The 14601-nt window shown below is 40.7% G+C and overlaps 1 protein-coding gene across 1 annotated transcript in view; it reads right to left on the reverse strand.

The window, feature by feature from the left end:
• Positions 1–14233, reverse strand: part of pmepa1 (prostate transmembrane protein, androgen induced 1) — a 32136-nt gene extending 17903 nt beyond the window's left edge. Inside the window, exon 1 of the mRNA XM_069678811.1 lies at positions 13690–14233. Coding sequence (XP_069534912.1) covers positions 13690–13789 — 100 coding nt within the window. The 5' untranslated portion in view covers positions 13790–14233. The remainder of the gene's footprint in view (positions 1–13689) is intronic.
• Positions 14234–14601: the final 368 nt, after the last annotated feature.

Here is a 14601-nt window from a genome sequence, read left to right on the forward strand (position 1 = left end):
CCCAAAAAACGATCACGATCTGGGCTAAAATAATGCAACATCGACGTCTGGTCACAAAAAAAGTGCAGAGTTCTCTCTCTCTCTCGCCTGTGTGCTCCTCAGGTGCTGCTCTCCCCTTAAAATCACCTGTGCCAACTTGCCGATCAAGGAGACAGTATAAAGAGCAGGAGAGAGGAGGCAGCCAGGGCCATTCGGAGCTGATATCAGAAAAATCATGCAAATGATGATACAAGCATGAATTATGATGACATTCTGCGATGTTGATCAAATGTACCCGGTTATCCAATTGAAAATCCAAGGCATTTTTCAAGATGGCTGCCAAATTGGCCTCCCAAAGTTGTTTGTTTTCATAGTTATGTGCAAATTTGGTGAAATTGAATGATTTTTGTGTTGATTAACTTGTTAAAGCCTGTTTGAGGGAATTTGCTGCTTTAATATCCTTCAACTGACACTGTTTCTCATGTATAAGAGTTAATAGGATAGGAATCTTCATTAAAATACACACATTTACATTTTGTTTGACTTTTCCACCAAAATTAGTGCATTGACGCAGGTTTTTCAGATTGTCTATTTTCCCATTGCCAGTGAAGTATACTCCTTTTCTGCTGCGTCACTGACTGCCGTGACAGACACGCCCGAAACAGGATTAGTAAACAGTGTTAATGTTACGGTGGTTTGGTCTTTATTGTATCTATTACTCATTCAGCCTGTTTGTCAAACTCGACGCCGACAAATTTGGAACGACAGGCGGGATTTGTAGCCGAGATGGCAAGGAGTCGCAGAAGTTACCGACAGAGCATAGCATCGCGCCGGAAAGGGGGCGGAGATTAGCGTGTCGACACAGGTTTTGTGTTCCCATCAATGCCGATCGGAGCCGAGGCGATAATTACCCAGGTCTACTGCAGAGTCATTTGACCCGGATCTGAATGTAGCCTTTCCCACTAAGCAAAAAAAACTGATGATAGTGGTTGTTAGCAGGTTTTTTGACCGTTGGGAATGCAGCTTTACAGATGACCACCCAGGCAGACTTGATCAGAATCTTCTGCATCAAACAAATACACCAAATTTTGTATAATAATTTGCTCCTGTAAAATATTGTTGTTATCTGCTACCTGGGAATCTAAAAATCAACAACACAAACGCTTTGATGCTTTGTTTCACCGCCTAGTAACCGTTGAGAAAGTCACATAAGCTTCACCTGTGGGCTCGGTGGCCGACAGAAGAAAGAGAAGAAACACCTGCATTTGAAAGGATCTTTGTTTAAATGATGATCCTCCGCATGAATCAACTCGCCCTCGCTTTTGTGTCTCTGGACGTGTGTATGCGTGTGTGTGAGAGAGACACAGAGATAACCTACACTTTAGACAAAACAATTCTGAGCAGAAACCCAAACAAGATCATTGTGACAAAAAACGAACAAAAGGAGCAAAGAGAGGAAAGTCTGAAAAAGGAAAGACGGAGCGAGGGGCGTGTAGTCAAAACATTTAACTGTTTCAGCGGTTTAAAAACAGAAATCTGCTGCTCAATCAGTCATTTATCAACCCAACACGTTTAAAATTCTGTATCTGAAAGAGCAGTAACATTCCTCTGTAGCTTCAGTGTCACAAATGTTTACCACGAGAGGGTCTGTGGTCGAGTAATGAAGGCTTAATGGACGGATGGATGGCAAACAAGCTGGGAAACTGGCTCTGTGCCTCGATATGGGCCTCATATATACATATATATGTGTGTGCTTGTGTGTGTGTGCCAGCTGGCAGCGCTGCCCTCCCTTCGCTGAGCGAGGTGTAGGACATTGTTGATACAATAAGAGCAGCGATTGTGTTTCTGATGCCAAGTATCTGTCAGCTCAGGTGTGACGGGAGATTATTGAAGAGCCTTTTTGGCTCACACTTCACTTCCTGCAACGGGAATCCTTTTTCTAACCGTCCCGTTCGAAGGAGGCAGAAAAACTATTGTTAAAAACTTCCTCAAACTATGAAAAGATGAATCTTCTCTCTTTGTAAGGCCTTTTTGTTGAACTGGGATGACAAAGGGTGCACAAAGCAACATTTAGGTGATGTGGCGTTTGGTGTGAAAACATTGCAACGCTCTCAAATACAGCTGTGTATCAGCAAAAGAGTGGGGATCATGATACAAGGGATACAGTTAACAATATTGTAATAAATTATGTTGTTGTTACAAGGCAAAATAATGCACAGGCAGTGGGGATTTGTCAAATCGGCTATTGAGGCACAAAGGAAGTGTAACAAACAAAAGATGGGTGTCGTCTTCCTCTTTCCTTTTCCTGGTAAAAAAACAGCACATCTTCCCCAGTGCCCCCCTGTCCCATCTCTACCCGTGTTAATACGTCACCCGGTGCCCAAACTGCCCAGTTCTTTCAAAACAAAAGCATAAATAAAGACTGAAATATTCTAAATAATAGTGCTAATGCTTTGAAACATAACATATCTGATTTAACAAATAAATGACTTAATGTTAAAGCTCCTGAGAGGAATTTTTGGTTTGTGTTGATTTTGGCGCCCCCTGTGGACAAAGCCGTACCTCTTATCTCTTTGCTGATTTTGTCCTGTACATGCTGGAGTGGTGTTTTCTAACAAAATAATATATATACTGCATATCTCATCCTGCTGTAAACAAAGGCAGCGTGCAGTTAATCACTTCGTCTGACACCTACTGCCCGCTAGGACTGATATTGGACACATTACACCGTGAGAAAAAAGCACATTATACTCACTAAGCCGCCTAAATCTGACCGTTTCTTTTCTCAGAAAATAGAAAAAAAACTGCTCTTTACAAATTCACAGACTCCAAGGTGAAGTCTTCACAGTGTTTGTTTGCCCCAAACAACAAAACACAAATATAATTTCACAAAAGTTCCACATCAACACTAAAATCTGGCACTTTTAGATTTATTAAATCCAAAGACTAAAGCTCAGTTTAACAACAGCTTTTGAGGACAAAAGGACAAAATATCTACAAAAATATGTGTTTTTAGATTTAGCCAGTTTATTGTGAATATAGTCTTGGCCACAGCTTGAAAAATGTGAATAATAGGACCAAAGACTACTTATACAAACAGCATTATTATAATAAAGTTCTATTTGATGAGTACACCGGCTTTATTAAGTCACCTTTTCCTCCTGAAACCATTAAATTCACATCATTAGTGTGAAGATGAAGTTGACTGCTGTGTCTGTGTGCTTCTCTAGCCTGCTGCTCTGTCTAGACACACTGCGGTGAAGCCTTCGTGTGTGTTTGTGTGCGTGTGTGTGTGTCGGTGTGTGACAGTCTGAAAGGTGGGGGTTGCTGTCGTTAAGGTGGAGCTTGGTTTGTGTGTCGGTGCTTTAATAATAAGAATTGTTTGTGCGTTGTCGCTGTGTGTTTGAATAGTTGAATGTATAATGAGAATTTTTAGTAATATAAACAGAGAGGTGGGGCCACAGCGTCGTCTGTGTGTGTGTGTGCGTGTGTTTGTGGATGCAAATGATGTGGTCCCAGCTGTTTCCTCTGGGCCAGAGGGCAAAGTGAGGCAGACACAGACCAACCTACAAGTCTGTAAGTGTGTGTGTGTGTGTGTGCGCGCGTGTGTGTGTGTGTGTGTGTAGGGGTCAAGCCCACGGTCATGAACGTCTATGTCGTGTGTGTGTGTGTGTCGTGGGGGGGGTTGAGAGTGTGTCCGTGTGGTTTGCAGACGTATGTGTCTTTTGTCTAGACCTGGTCTCTCCATCAGGATCAGACAAGCTGACTGAGTGACGTCTCCGGTGTCTCTCCGCAGACTTTAAGGAAAGCTACGTCACAGACAGCTAGCAACACATCATGGTATAAGTTACATTTATACAGTATCAAAGGAAATACATATGTTCATCACTTTAACAAGAACATGTCAGCCTTATTATTGTGCCTCTGAGTAATCTTCGCATAAAGGCTGCTTCCGAAAAGTCCACAATTCAAAGTCGACTTGCATTTTGTCGGTTGAACTCTGCTCTTTTGTTTTTTGGCTGCTTCACAGCAGGAGCAACAGCATGACAGGCTGCAGAATCTCAGAATGACCCTTTCAAGGTTTTTACTGACAGCCGAATTTTCCACAGAGGTCTCCTCCTCTTCAAAAGAAACAGACCCGCTGATTTAAACTTGTGAAACACAGAATAAAGCAGTGTCATGTAAAAAATCAGGGATTCTCAGGTGCTCTTTGGCGAGACTCTGGAGGTGCAAGCTAAGCGGGCCTAACTTTAGCTTGTTAGATGACTAAAATCTTTCATCTGATTTAGTTTAAATTGTAACTAACAAACTAGTCAGCTTGACATGTTTTAATGTCCAGCTGCATATTAAGAATACTTTAAATGTGTTAAACTTTTCCTGATTTGACATTTTTCACTCGTACGCTACAGCATCCTTTCATCAGGATATTGATGACGTGTCAGCCAGTCATCTCTCTGTCTCTCCCTATGTCAGTTGCTGTCAGCTGCTGTATTTGATATTTACAGGCAGCTTTGTGTGCATGAAATTCTTGACAGCTCAACAAAAAAATCAGTAAAACCTCATCAAAGGCCTCATGTACACAACTTAATACATCTGCACTCTATAAAACACATATTAAACTGAACTAATCAATAAATTCACTAGGTGCAGAGTGTTTTGGGTTTTTTTGGTTTTGTTGATATTTTAAGTTCTTAATAATAAAACTGAATATAATGTAAACCAGTAAGATGTAAACTGTAGCGAAATATGACTAAATAAAACAAATACACACTCCACAACCTGCTTTCATTGTTGTGACAATGAACCTTTCACCCCTCCCCCTCCCTGCCTTCTCCCGACCTGACCCTCGACCTTTGCCCTCCCAGACACCCAGACTGGCTCCCTGCACACTCTCTCCCTGCAGATGTAGCTCAGCGTTGGTTTCATATGCAAAAAATCCCCCTCAACACAACATATATTTGCATACATACATCTGAATATCTGAATTTGTAATGGCAATTATACATACGTGCGTGGGCTGAATCACTCACGTAGGGAATCAGAATTACAAAGATGTTTGTAATTACTTGACATAAGGTCTGTATAAGTGTGGCATGGACCTAAAAACATTAAAATATATACTTACTTGTTCAAATGCACGTTTCTTAACTAGCCCTGCTCCTTTCACAATTTAAAACAATAAACAACAAACAAGTGCAGGTAGTTTTTGTCTAAATGACTAATAGGTACCAAAAAAAATTCACAATTGCTTCAGTAGATTGCTTCAGCCTTCAGCCACAAAACACACTGTAATGGCTACAACTTAATCCTTGGGTAAAATAGGCATGCACTAAAAATGCTTGTTTTTCTGAGATTTTCTGAGACTGTTTTGTTAAAGAGTAAAAAGCTTTTTTAAACCAGAAACAGCCTTAAACTGCTCTCTTACAAGCCACCAGACTCCATTGATAAAAAGAGTCATTTAACCTCCAGGAACACAGGAGTTGTTTTTCTGCTGCTGCCTTGATCAGTTAGTTTGTTTGTGATATGTGATTTGGTGTTTTGGTTGTTGGTTGTGTTATTGTGAGTTACAAAAATGCTGTGTTGGATCCAAACTAACCATTTGATGCACCAATGTCACACAATAACACAAACAAACTTACCAATCGAGGCAGCAGTAGACCAACAACTGCTGTGTTCTCTAAGGTTAAATAACTGTTTTTGTCAGTGGAGTCTGGTGTGCATAAAGAGAGCCTTAAGGTAGGGTTCAAATAGCATCTTATTTTTAACTAAAAGGTCTCTGTAGGGATCCTTCTGTAATGTTGTCAGACACTTATGAATCGACTTATTGTTTCAAATAAAGGGACATCGTAACAAAGATTAACCCAGCTGAAACCAGTGAAAAGACATTAAACATAGCAGGTGACATAAGCGCTAATAGAGAAGACCAGACTGATCAATAAAAGTCCAAACAACCTTTTAAAGTTTTGCTTTGTGTGCAATCAGACGTTAATGTGGACATTTAGAAACAGGACAATCTAACTCCGTCCTCCCCCTGAGCCAGACCAATTAATGAAAGACAAGACACAGTTGTTTTGAGCTACTTAAACAGACGACAATTGAAGTATTTAGAAGACCAGACAGCCTCACAGGGTTTTTTTTCTGTCTCAGACTAATTAATGAAAAACAAGAGACAATCTTTTCCACATTGCCTCATGACTCTCGATGCATATAGCCGCAGACAGTCATTGCCTTTATTTATAGCCTCTCAGCCTCTTGGTCCTCAGACAGTCTCTGTATGGATTTATTCACACTGCGAGACAGACACACCGGGCCGGCGCTGACTTCAGACTAATTAATGGGACAATATGGGTCCAACAGGCTACAAGGGCCTCAGCTGAACACTGTCTTGTATGCAGATTATATGCAGAGAGTACACACACACAAACACACACAACCCCCCAAAGTGACCCTGACCCTCCGACGCACACGCTGCATGCATGCATCTACATATATGCATGACGGGACCACGCTGATGACTGTTTTCTGCGGCCTGTGTGTCTTATTCATGTCTAGACCCAGAAACAATGAACAGCTGAGAGGGTGAATGAAAGGAAGGAAAGAAAAAAGGAAGGAAGAAAGGAAAGAAGGAAGGAGCTCCAAAGGAGAAGAAGATAATCTTCTATAATCTCTTCAAGATATTATGATCCTATAAGTTAAGTTTATGTCACCAGTTTCAGTAAATTCACCTTTAATGTCTGAAAAATCTAGAGTTTGCATGGTGGACTGTTCTTAAAACTACAATACCCATGAGCTTCTGCTGCAGGAAAGGAAGAGGTTGACAGCAAAACGCATTGCCTTTGTTGCTGAATTCATCATAGAATTTAAAGTGAACTGATTTAAGCTGCAGATTGACTTTTTAATTTGTTTATTTTACCCACCAATGCCTGAAACTTATTCTCTGTTATGGATGAGTCTCACTGCAATGCACATTGGGAGTCGTAGTTAACCTCCTCCCTAGGTTTTTTTCTGTGCACACACTTGCACCTTGTATATTTCCTTATGTATGTTACACATTTCTTGTTTGTTTTAAGGGAATTTCAAGAATAAATATGTTTCCAAATTCGCCGGGAACTATCCAACCTTTAATTAGCTCTAGTAACTGCTTTAGAACAAGAGTTGTTTCTTTTCTTTCCTTTTTGTTTCGTGTAAAAAAAAGTGAAAATATATTTTTTAGACATACAAAGTCCCAGAATCGTAACAATTTCTTTACAGTTCAAAAATAATTTCATAACCATCCAAGCCTTAAAAGTAGAGTTGTTCTGATGAAAACAACAGTATGGGGAATGCCTCAGATACCACCATGAGGATCGGTATTTGGAGCGTACGCACCAGTCCGATACCATCATTTATCCCTGAAATTCTACAGAAACCTACAACAGAAGCCTGCACTGTTAGGAAATTGAAGGTTTATCCTGGCTTCCACTTACAAATACTGTTTCAGAGCAGCTAGAAGAACTGAAGTCAGGTAATTTATCATCATTAACCAAAACAGTGTGTCGCTAGCTCAGAATGTAACATAATTCAGAGTTAGCAAAATGTCACCAATTTGACGATATTTTCAACTATAAAAACGACAATTTGTGGAGTATGCATGGCTTTAGTTTCGAGGGCTGTTGCCAAACAGGATTAGTTGAATCGGCCTACATCTGTTGAATAATAGAAATATAATAAAAAAGAAATGGAAATCAGCTCCAGCACGAGTGGAGAAACACTGTATATGGGAAAGATGATAGAAGTCTGAAATCTCCTGTCACTTTGTGTAACTTTAATGAAAGGGAAGCAGAAAGGATAAAGCATAAAAGAATGACACATGGGCAGAATAAAGGCAGGTTGTCATCAGGACAGAGACAGCCAAACAGGAAATGTTCATCCCTGCATGAACAGCTACCACTGACGTGCTCTCGAGCAGCTGTGGCTGAACTGGGCAGCTCCCAGTGTCATGTGTCAGGAGGGGCTGGCAGAGCGAGAGGCTTTCTTTGGAAAAATCATTTCTTCCGAGACAAATTACTGTGTGTTTATCGTACACGAGGATTAAAGTGTTTCTGGTTCTGGGACGACGCCAGCTGTCAATCAAAGGGGAGAGAAACACAAAAGGCAGAGTTTGATCCTCACAGGCTTCTGTAAACACACATTATATCAGCGTCGCTTCTTTTAAAAAAAGGCAAATGTAGAACAGAATTTTTTATATAATTTTACAAATCCATCACAAAAGCACAAAGTCGCACAGGCAGGAAATGAATGCAGAAACTCAGACTAACACATGTGCACACACACACACACACACACACTGACACACCGTACTGAGACAGCCAGACAGAGAGGTTTACATAATAAGTCTAGGAGGCCAGCCAGAACAGACTCAATCATTTAATTTCCATGATTCACTGAGTGAGAGAGAAAGAGAGACGGAGCGAGAGAGACAGAAGGAAAGAAAGAAAATAAATCAATGAGGACTAAAACACAGAGACGAGAAAGGCAAACACTGCCTGACAACTGGCGGCCATGTTTGAAAATATGACTTAACTCTTAAATCTCTCCTCAGTGAAGCTTTCTCCTTCTCATTCAGGTAACTTAATTTTCTCTGCTTTAAGACTGCAAGAACAAAACAGTATAGCAAAAAACTGGGTCATCGTTTCATCTCTTAAGTCATCTGCATCTGGCCATGGATGGATGGGTGGATTGGATGAATAGATCGATTGCTAGATGGATGGATGGACGGATGGATGGATAGATTTTTACTCTGATGAAATTGACTGTCTCTCTTTCTTTCTCTTCAGTGTGTCCTTCCTCACAAGTATTTAATCTGAGCTACAGTTACAGCACGTTTAATCCGGCGATCTCTGTCGTATGGTGTAAAAGTTGCTTCAATTTTGTCTATAACAGTTTGAGCAATCAGAGACAAAGTTGCTTGCAGGTTTTTAGTTTTTCTGTCAAAAGTGGAAGTGAATGAGCAGTTTTTTAAAACCATGATCAGTAAACATCATCAGTGTGTCACATGAGAGCTGCGGCGTGAACAGGATGTGCGAGATTCTGCACAGGATGACACATGATAGATGTCAGATGTAAGAGTGACACTTCCAAGCTAAAAATATAACAAAAACGATTGAATGCTGATGCTTTTGTTCACATATTTGAACTCGAAAGTGCATGACATGATCGAGGGTTACAACGATTAAGTGATTAGTTGGCAACTCTTAAATTGATCTCTAATTATTCTGATAATATATAAGGGTTAGTGTTGGAGTTATTCAGTATAGAAAATCCCCTGTCAACTTATTTGACAGTTGAATCTCAGGTGCCCGGGTTGTTTTAGGAGTCAAAATTGTGACCTTACAGTTACAGGAAGAAGTGTCAATCAGAAAAGACCTCGTCACATTGTGTACTTCCTGTTTCTGAAGGTGCAGTCCCCTCCGGTTGACTCAGAAGGAACAATCTTTTCCTGAACTCAATGGGGGAAAAAATGCCCTCCAGCTGAACTCGCTTACACACACGTACACACACACACACACACACACGGAGACAAACACTGCGGGTAACATTTATGTTGGCTGTAGACGCAGACTGTGGAGGTGTTTGTGTTTCGACGGCCAGACGTGCAGTAACAAATGTACAGGGAAACAAGCTGCTGGTAGGAAATGATTCTTACAAGCTGATACCAGCAATGACTTCATACACCATACACACACACACACACACACACACACACACACATAAACGCATGGCCAGCCTGTGAGTAATGGTGATGTCATGTGCTTTGACTAGCAGTGTCTGCTGCTTGCAACAGATGTTTCTGCGTGTGTGTGTGTGTGCTTACAGTGGGTGTAACAGGTATATGTAACCCTACAATTACAACCTCTCAGATCCAGATGAGGAACAGTGTGCAGGTTTGCAGTGAGTCAGGGTCTCTGCAGCTCTTTTACAAGTCTGAGGAGTCTGAATGGAGCTGAATGTAATGACTAAACAGTGTTTAAATGCAGCTGTTACAGGTGCACACAGCAGGTTTACTTAAGCTAACTGTTCCCGCTAATATCTATATAAAACAGCTGCAGTGCTGTGCCCTGGAAATAGCCTTTTCCTTATGCAACCAGGACTATGCCTGATGGGTTTGTATTGTGTTTTAGCTAAGCTGTATTTCACATATAAAGCAGACATAGCTAGGTTTATTTTTTAATCATGGGTCACGTTAAACTTCAGGTGGCTTTAAAGACGCTTCAATCATGTTACGTTTGTTGTTTATTTAAAGTAAGGCAGTGTAAGACTTTTTTCCCCCAGATATGGTTTGTTTTTAACATCCACAGATGTAAAACATTCAGGGAAACCCCAGGTTTTCTGTGATGTCTACGTCTTCCTTTGATCAGCACATCTCAAGTGTACAACGTGGATTATCCCGCGTTATACCTTCTTTCATCTTTCCTGTCACACTCCACTGCAGACGGTCCCGAGCAGCTGAATCACCTCCAACATAATCTTGTTTTTTAGATGAAGGTCAAAGCAGCACTAAGTTTCCGAAATTCAGGAATGTTTGTCTCTTTTTTAAATGTCTCTTCTCTCTCCTGTGGTTTCTCTTCCTCTCTTTGCTGACAGGATGTCTTATAAAGTTTAGATGTATTCCTCTCTCTCTTCCTCTCTTTCTGTCTCTGTAGTCCTCTCTCTTCTTCTTTGGTTCATCTGTTTCCCTCCTTCTGTCCTCCAGACTAAACATCACGTCTGTTCTCAGACTGAGGAATTGTTTCTGTCTGGATTCTTATCTCGTCTCTGTGACAAATCCAGGGCATGATTTGTATTTCATTGATTGATTTTTATTACCACTGCGACAACTATTAAAACCTACATCTATTGAGGTTTGTGTTGGCATAATTGCACGCTCAAGGAAAGGTAAACTCAATGCTCTCAAAACACAGACCTCTCCAAATACAGGACAATAAGGACGTAGTTTTCCTGATTGATCAGCATACAAACTTGACTTCCCATCTAACATGTAGGGGATGAACTGCAAAGCCAATTCAATGTTGAGTTTAGAGAATTATTGCAATCCTACAAAGTGTTCAATTAAAGTTTTTTAACACTGGAGCCTATCCCAGCTGTCATTAGGGGAGGGTTACACCTGGACAGCTGTCAATCACAGGGTTTACACAAAAAGACAACATTTCACGCTCACATTCACACCGACGGGCTAATTTAGAGTCACAAATGAACCTAACAAGCCGGAGGGAACCCACACATGCACAGGGAGAACATGCAAACTCCACACAGACCGGGATTCAAACCAGGAACCTTCTAGCTGTGAGAGGACAGCACTAACCACTGCAGCAAAGTGCATGCAGCCCCTATGGTATTAAGACCATGGAAAATCTAAATCATAGACTTAAATAGGGACTGTGTTTCAGTCATATTTGCAAACACATAAAGCTGTTTCATGTTAAAAAATCCAGTGGAGGCCTGATTACAAGCGGACATCTCTCAAAAACTAGCAGACCTGGGAATAAAAACCATTAAAATCACAAATTAAAGCAGTTTGTAGTTTAAAATCTGTGTTTCTTCTGTGTTCTAAAGGTAAAACATGAGACTTGTGGAGGCTGATGTAGGATTTTGATTTGGCACTGAACTGAAAAAAAAAAAAGAGGAAGGAACAGATAGTCATAGCTTCCTATTGAACAGCCGTAACAGACAAAATTTGGAGTCGGGTAGAGGTCTGGGACTATAACTGAATCTATTATAACTATCATTTACTGTAAAGTGGTATTACTGATGTGAAATCTGGTCTGGCAAGGCTTAAAAGGCAAATAAGAAATCCACATTTCACGTAGGCTGCATGGCGTACGGCTGATGACTCCTTCATGAACCCGTCCTACACACAGTTCTGTGAAGGCATTACTCACCAGGTTCTCAGTAATCTTCGCTTCACAATTTAAAACTGGCACGTCATTATAAGCTTTTCAAAATATCTCCTGAACCTTCCAAGAAATAAAACTGAATGCATCAAAGGTGGAATAAGGGCCATGGAGTCACTGAATCATGCTTCCTTTTCAGTCTGTTACAAATTGTTTGTTCTCAAGGAGCAGGATCTTCAAGATGCAGGGAGTCATATCGATATCTTACACTTCGTTTTCAATAATTTACTATAATTTCTTAAGCTTAAATTAATAAATTCTATGCTTTCAGCATCTGAATTAGGACTATTTGCTGTTTTACTTTATCTTGAGTGCAAACAGAATATCTTTATTGTATTATTTTGAACTTTTAGCTGGTTATTATTTTTTGGTTTTTCTTTTCAATTTTATAGCTTTTCGGTATCATTTTAGCTTTTTCATAACATATTCTATACATTCTTAGTCTAATATGATTGCAAACTGCAAAAAACAGGATATTTGAAGACTTTGGGACTCAGGGAAAGGCTTTTGTTGACCATTTTTGGCAAATGTGTGCAACGTTTTTTCCAAACAATTGAACCCTGCCTGTGTAGCTCTGAAACTGAATGACTCAGCCTTGCTTATGACTTCAGGTGGACACACACACACATACACACATTTCTCTGAATGAACTCTCTTTATGACTGTATACATAACCAGGTCCCCAGTGGGAGTAGAACCCCAAACCGGAGACGTTTAATTCCTTGCTTTACCAAACTGAACAGAAATGTACACACGCATTGAAAGCCCACTCATGTATATATCTAAACGTACATACATACAAACACAGGGATTTCCCGGATACGACCACACACATATCCATGCACGCGCACACACGCATGCGCAGGCAGACGGCTAGACAGACGTCTGGCTTTGCTCGAATGACGAAGCGGCGACAACGACAAAACTTCCAGCTCCTTCCCGTTTACCACCTTTCCCACCGAGCAAATCCACCTTTACCTCCAATATCCAGTTTTAAATATCATCCACGAAGACTTTCTGATAGTTAAAACACACTTTAGGTTGTGTTTTACCTGTAAAACACCCCAAACGACAAGGCAGATTTTCAAATGAAGCCGGTTAAACGGTTAGATCAAAGGTAGACACAACGCCAACGGCTGTGTAAGTTAACGTGAACCGAAAAATCACACTGTCACTCAAAGTTCGCAGTAGAAACAGCGACAAGATTGCTGAAATAATATCATACATTGAGCTTAAAGAGGAGGGGAAGAGATGGGAAGCTTGTGGTTTTGGTTCAAGTTCAAACTCAAACGTTATTACTCATAAAAGAGGTAAAAGTCACGAAAAAGAGCACCTAACGTCTTTTAATTGTATGCCTACTAGTACCTTACTAGTTGCCTTTAATAAGTTTTAAACAAGCTGCTCACCACATTATGTTAACCATGGAAAGAGAAAAGTTGATTGGAAAATAAGGGATTGTAATGTGAAAAAGCTCAACTAACATGCAACAACTATCTTTATACATTCAAAAAGAGCACATTTTGTGTGTTAGAAAGTCAGATATGTCACTTTGACACAAGCTAACACCAGTTATGCCAAAAACTGACGGTTATAACTCAAAATTCCTGCAAAACAAGTAATAGTAGCCCTTTCCTTTCTTTTCAGAAGGTTTACATCATAGCCGATGGAACGATAACTACCTTCTTTGACTTATTAATCCAACATACCGGTTATTCAGCGTCAAAATCATTAAAGACAAAGAAGTCACATAAAAAAGTAATGAAATTCAAGTTTTACTCACTGATTTCCATGCTCTGGAGAGAGGTGTAGCGCTTGCAGTTACAAGTACAGGAGACATTGGCGGCGGCGGTGGCGTTTAAAACACCCATCAAGTTCAACATTTAAAGCTTCCTGAAGTCAGACATAAAGGCTCCAGAAGAGGAAGACACCAGGAAGAAGAAGGGCTGGAGAAGAGAGAGCGATCGGAGGAAGGAGGCTACACCAAACTCCCTCTAAAAAATCCCCCTTTTCTATTTTCTCTCCAGCCTCCTCTCCCTCTTCCTCTCCGGTCCGTCCGTCCTCCTCCTGACTCGGTTCTCTCCTCCTCCTCTTTCTCCGGTTTCTCCTCCTCTTCCTCCGTAATCTATCTATCTATCTATTCGGCGTACCGTTTAAATGTCGATACAGCCGTTAAATGCAGTTTTAACGTCTAAATTAGTTAAAATGTCCGGTTCCGTCCGTCAGAATGAGTGTCAATGTTTTCCGTGTTTTCGGCCGAGTGACCGGCGACTAAACTGCTAACGGACGTCTGTCTGGTCGTGTCTGTTTCTCTCTCTGTCTCCCCCCTCTCTCCCTCTCTGTCTCCGGGGATTTCTCAGTGACTTCCCCCTCCTTCTCTCCCTCGGTGACACTGTCTGTGTCTGTCTCTCATTTCCAATTTCCACTTGCTTTTTTGGCTCATCGCAGACCTGCCAAACCAAAGGCTGTAGTGCCTTGTTGCTTTAGTCTTTTCTTTTATATCCCCTATGTATTCATATATTTTACTTTTAATTACTCTTAACATTACTGTTAACTGATCTGGCTGTGCTGTATTTTTTTCATCTTTAGCTATAGCCTAAAACCTAAAATATTTTAACATGTTCTTTCTGGTCTTTCTGCAACTGACAGTTAACTTATTCACTTATTCCAGAGCTTTCAACTCGCAGTGGCATGT

Source organism: Semicossyphus pulcher, unplaced genomic scaffold (assembly GCF_022749685.1).
Source record: "Semicossyphus pulcher isolate SPU_LCO1_2020_fin unplaced genomic scaffold, fSemPul1.0.p SCAF_3, whole genome shotgun sequence".
Taxonomy (NCBI): domain Eukaryota; kingdom Metazoa; phylum Chordata; class Actinopteri; order Labriformes; family Labridae; genus Semicossyphus; species Semicossyphus pulcher.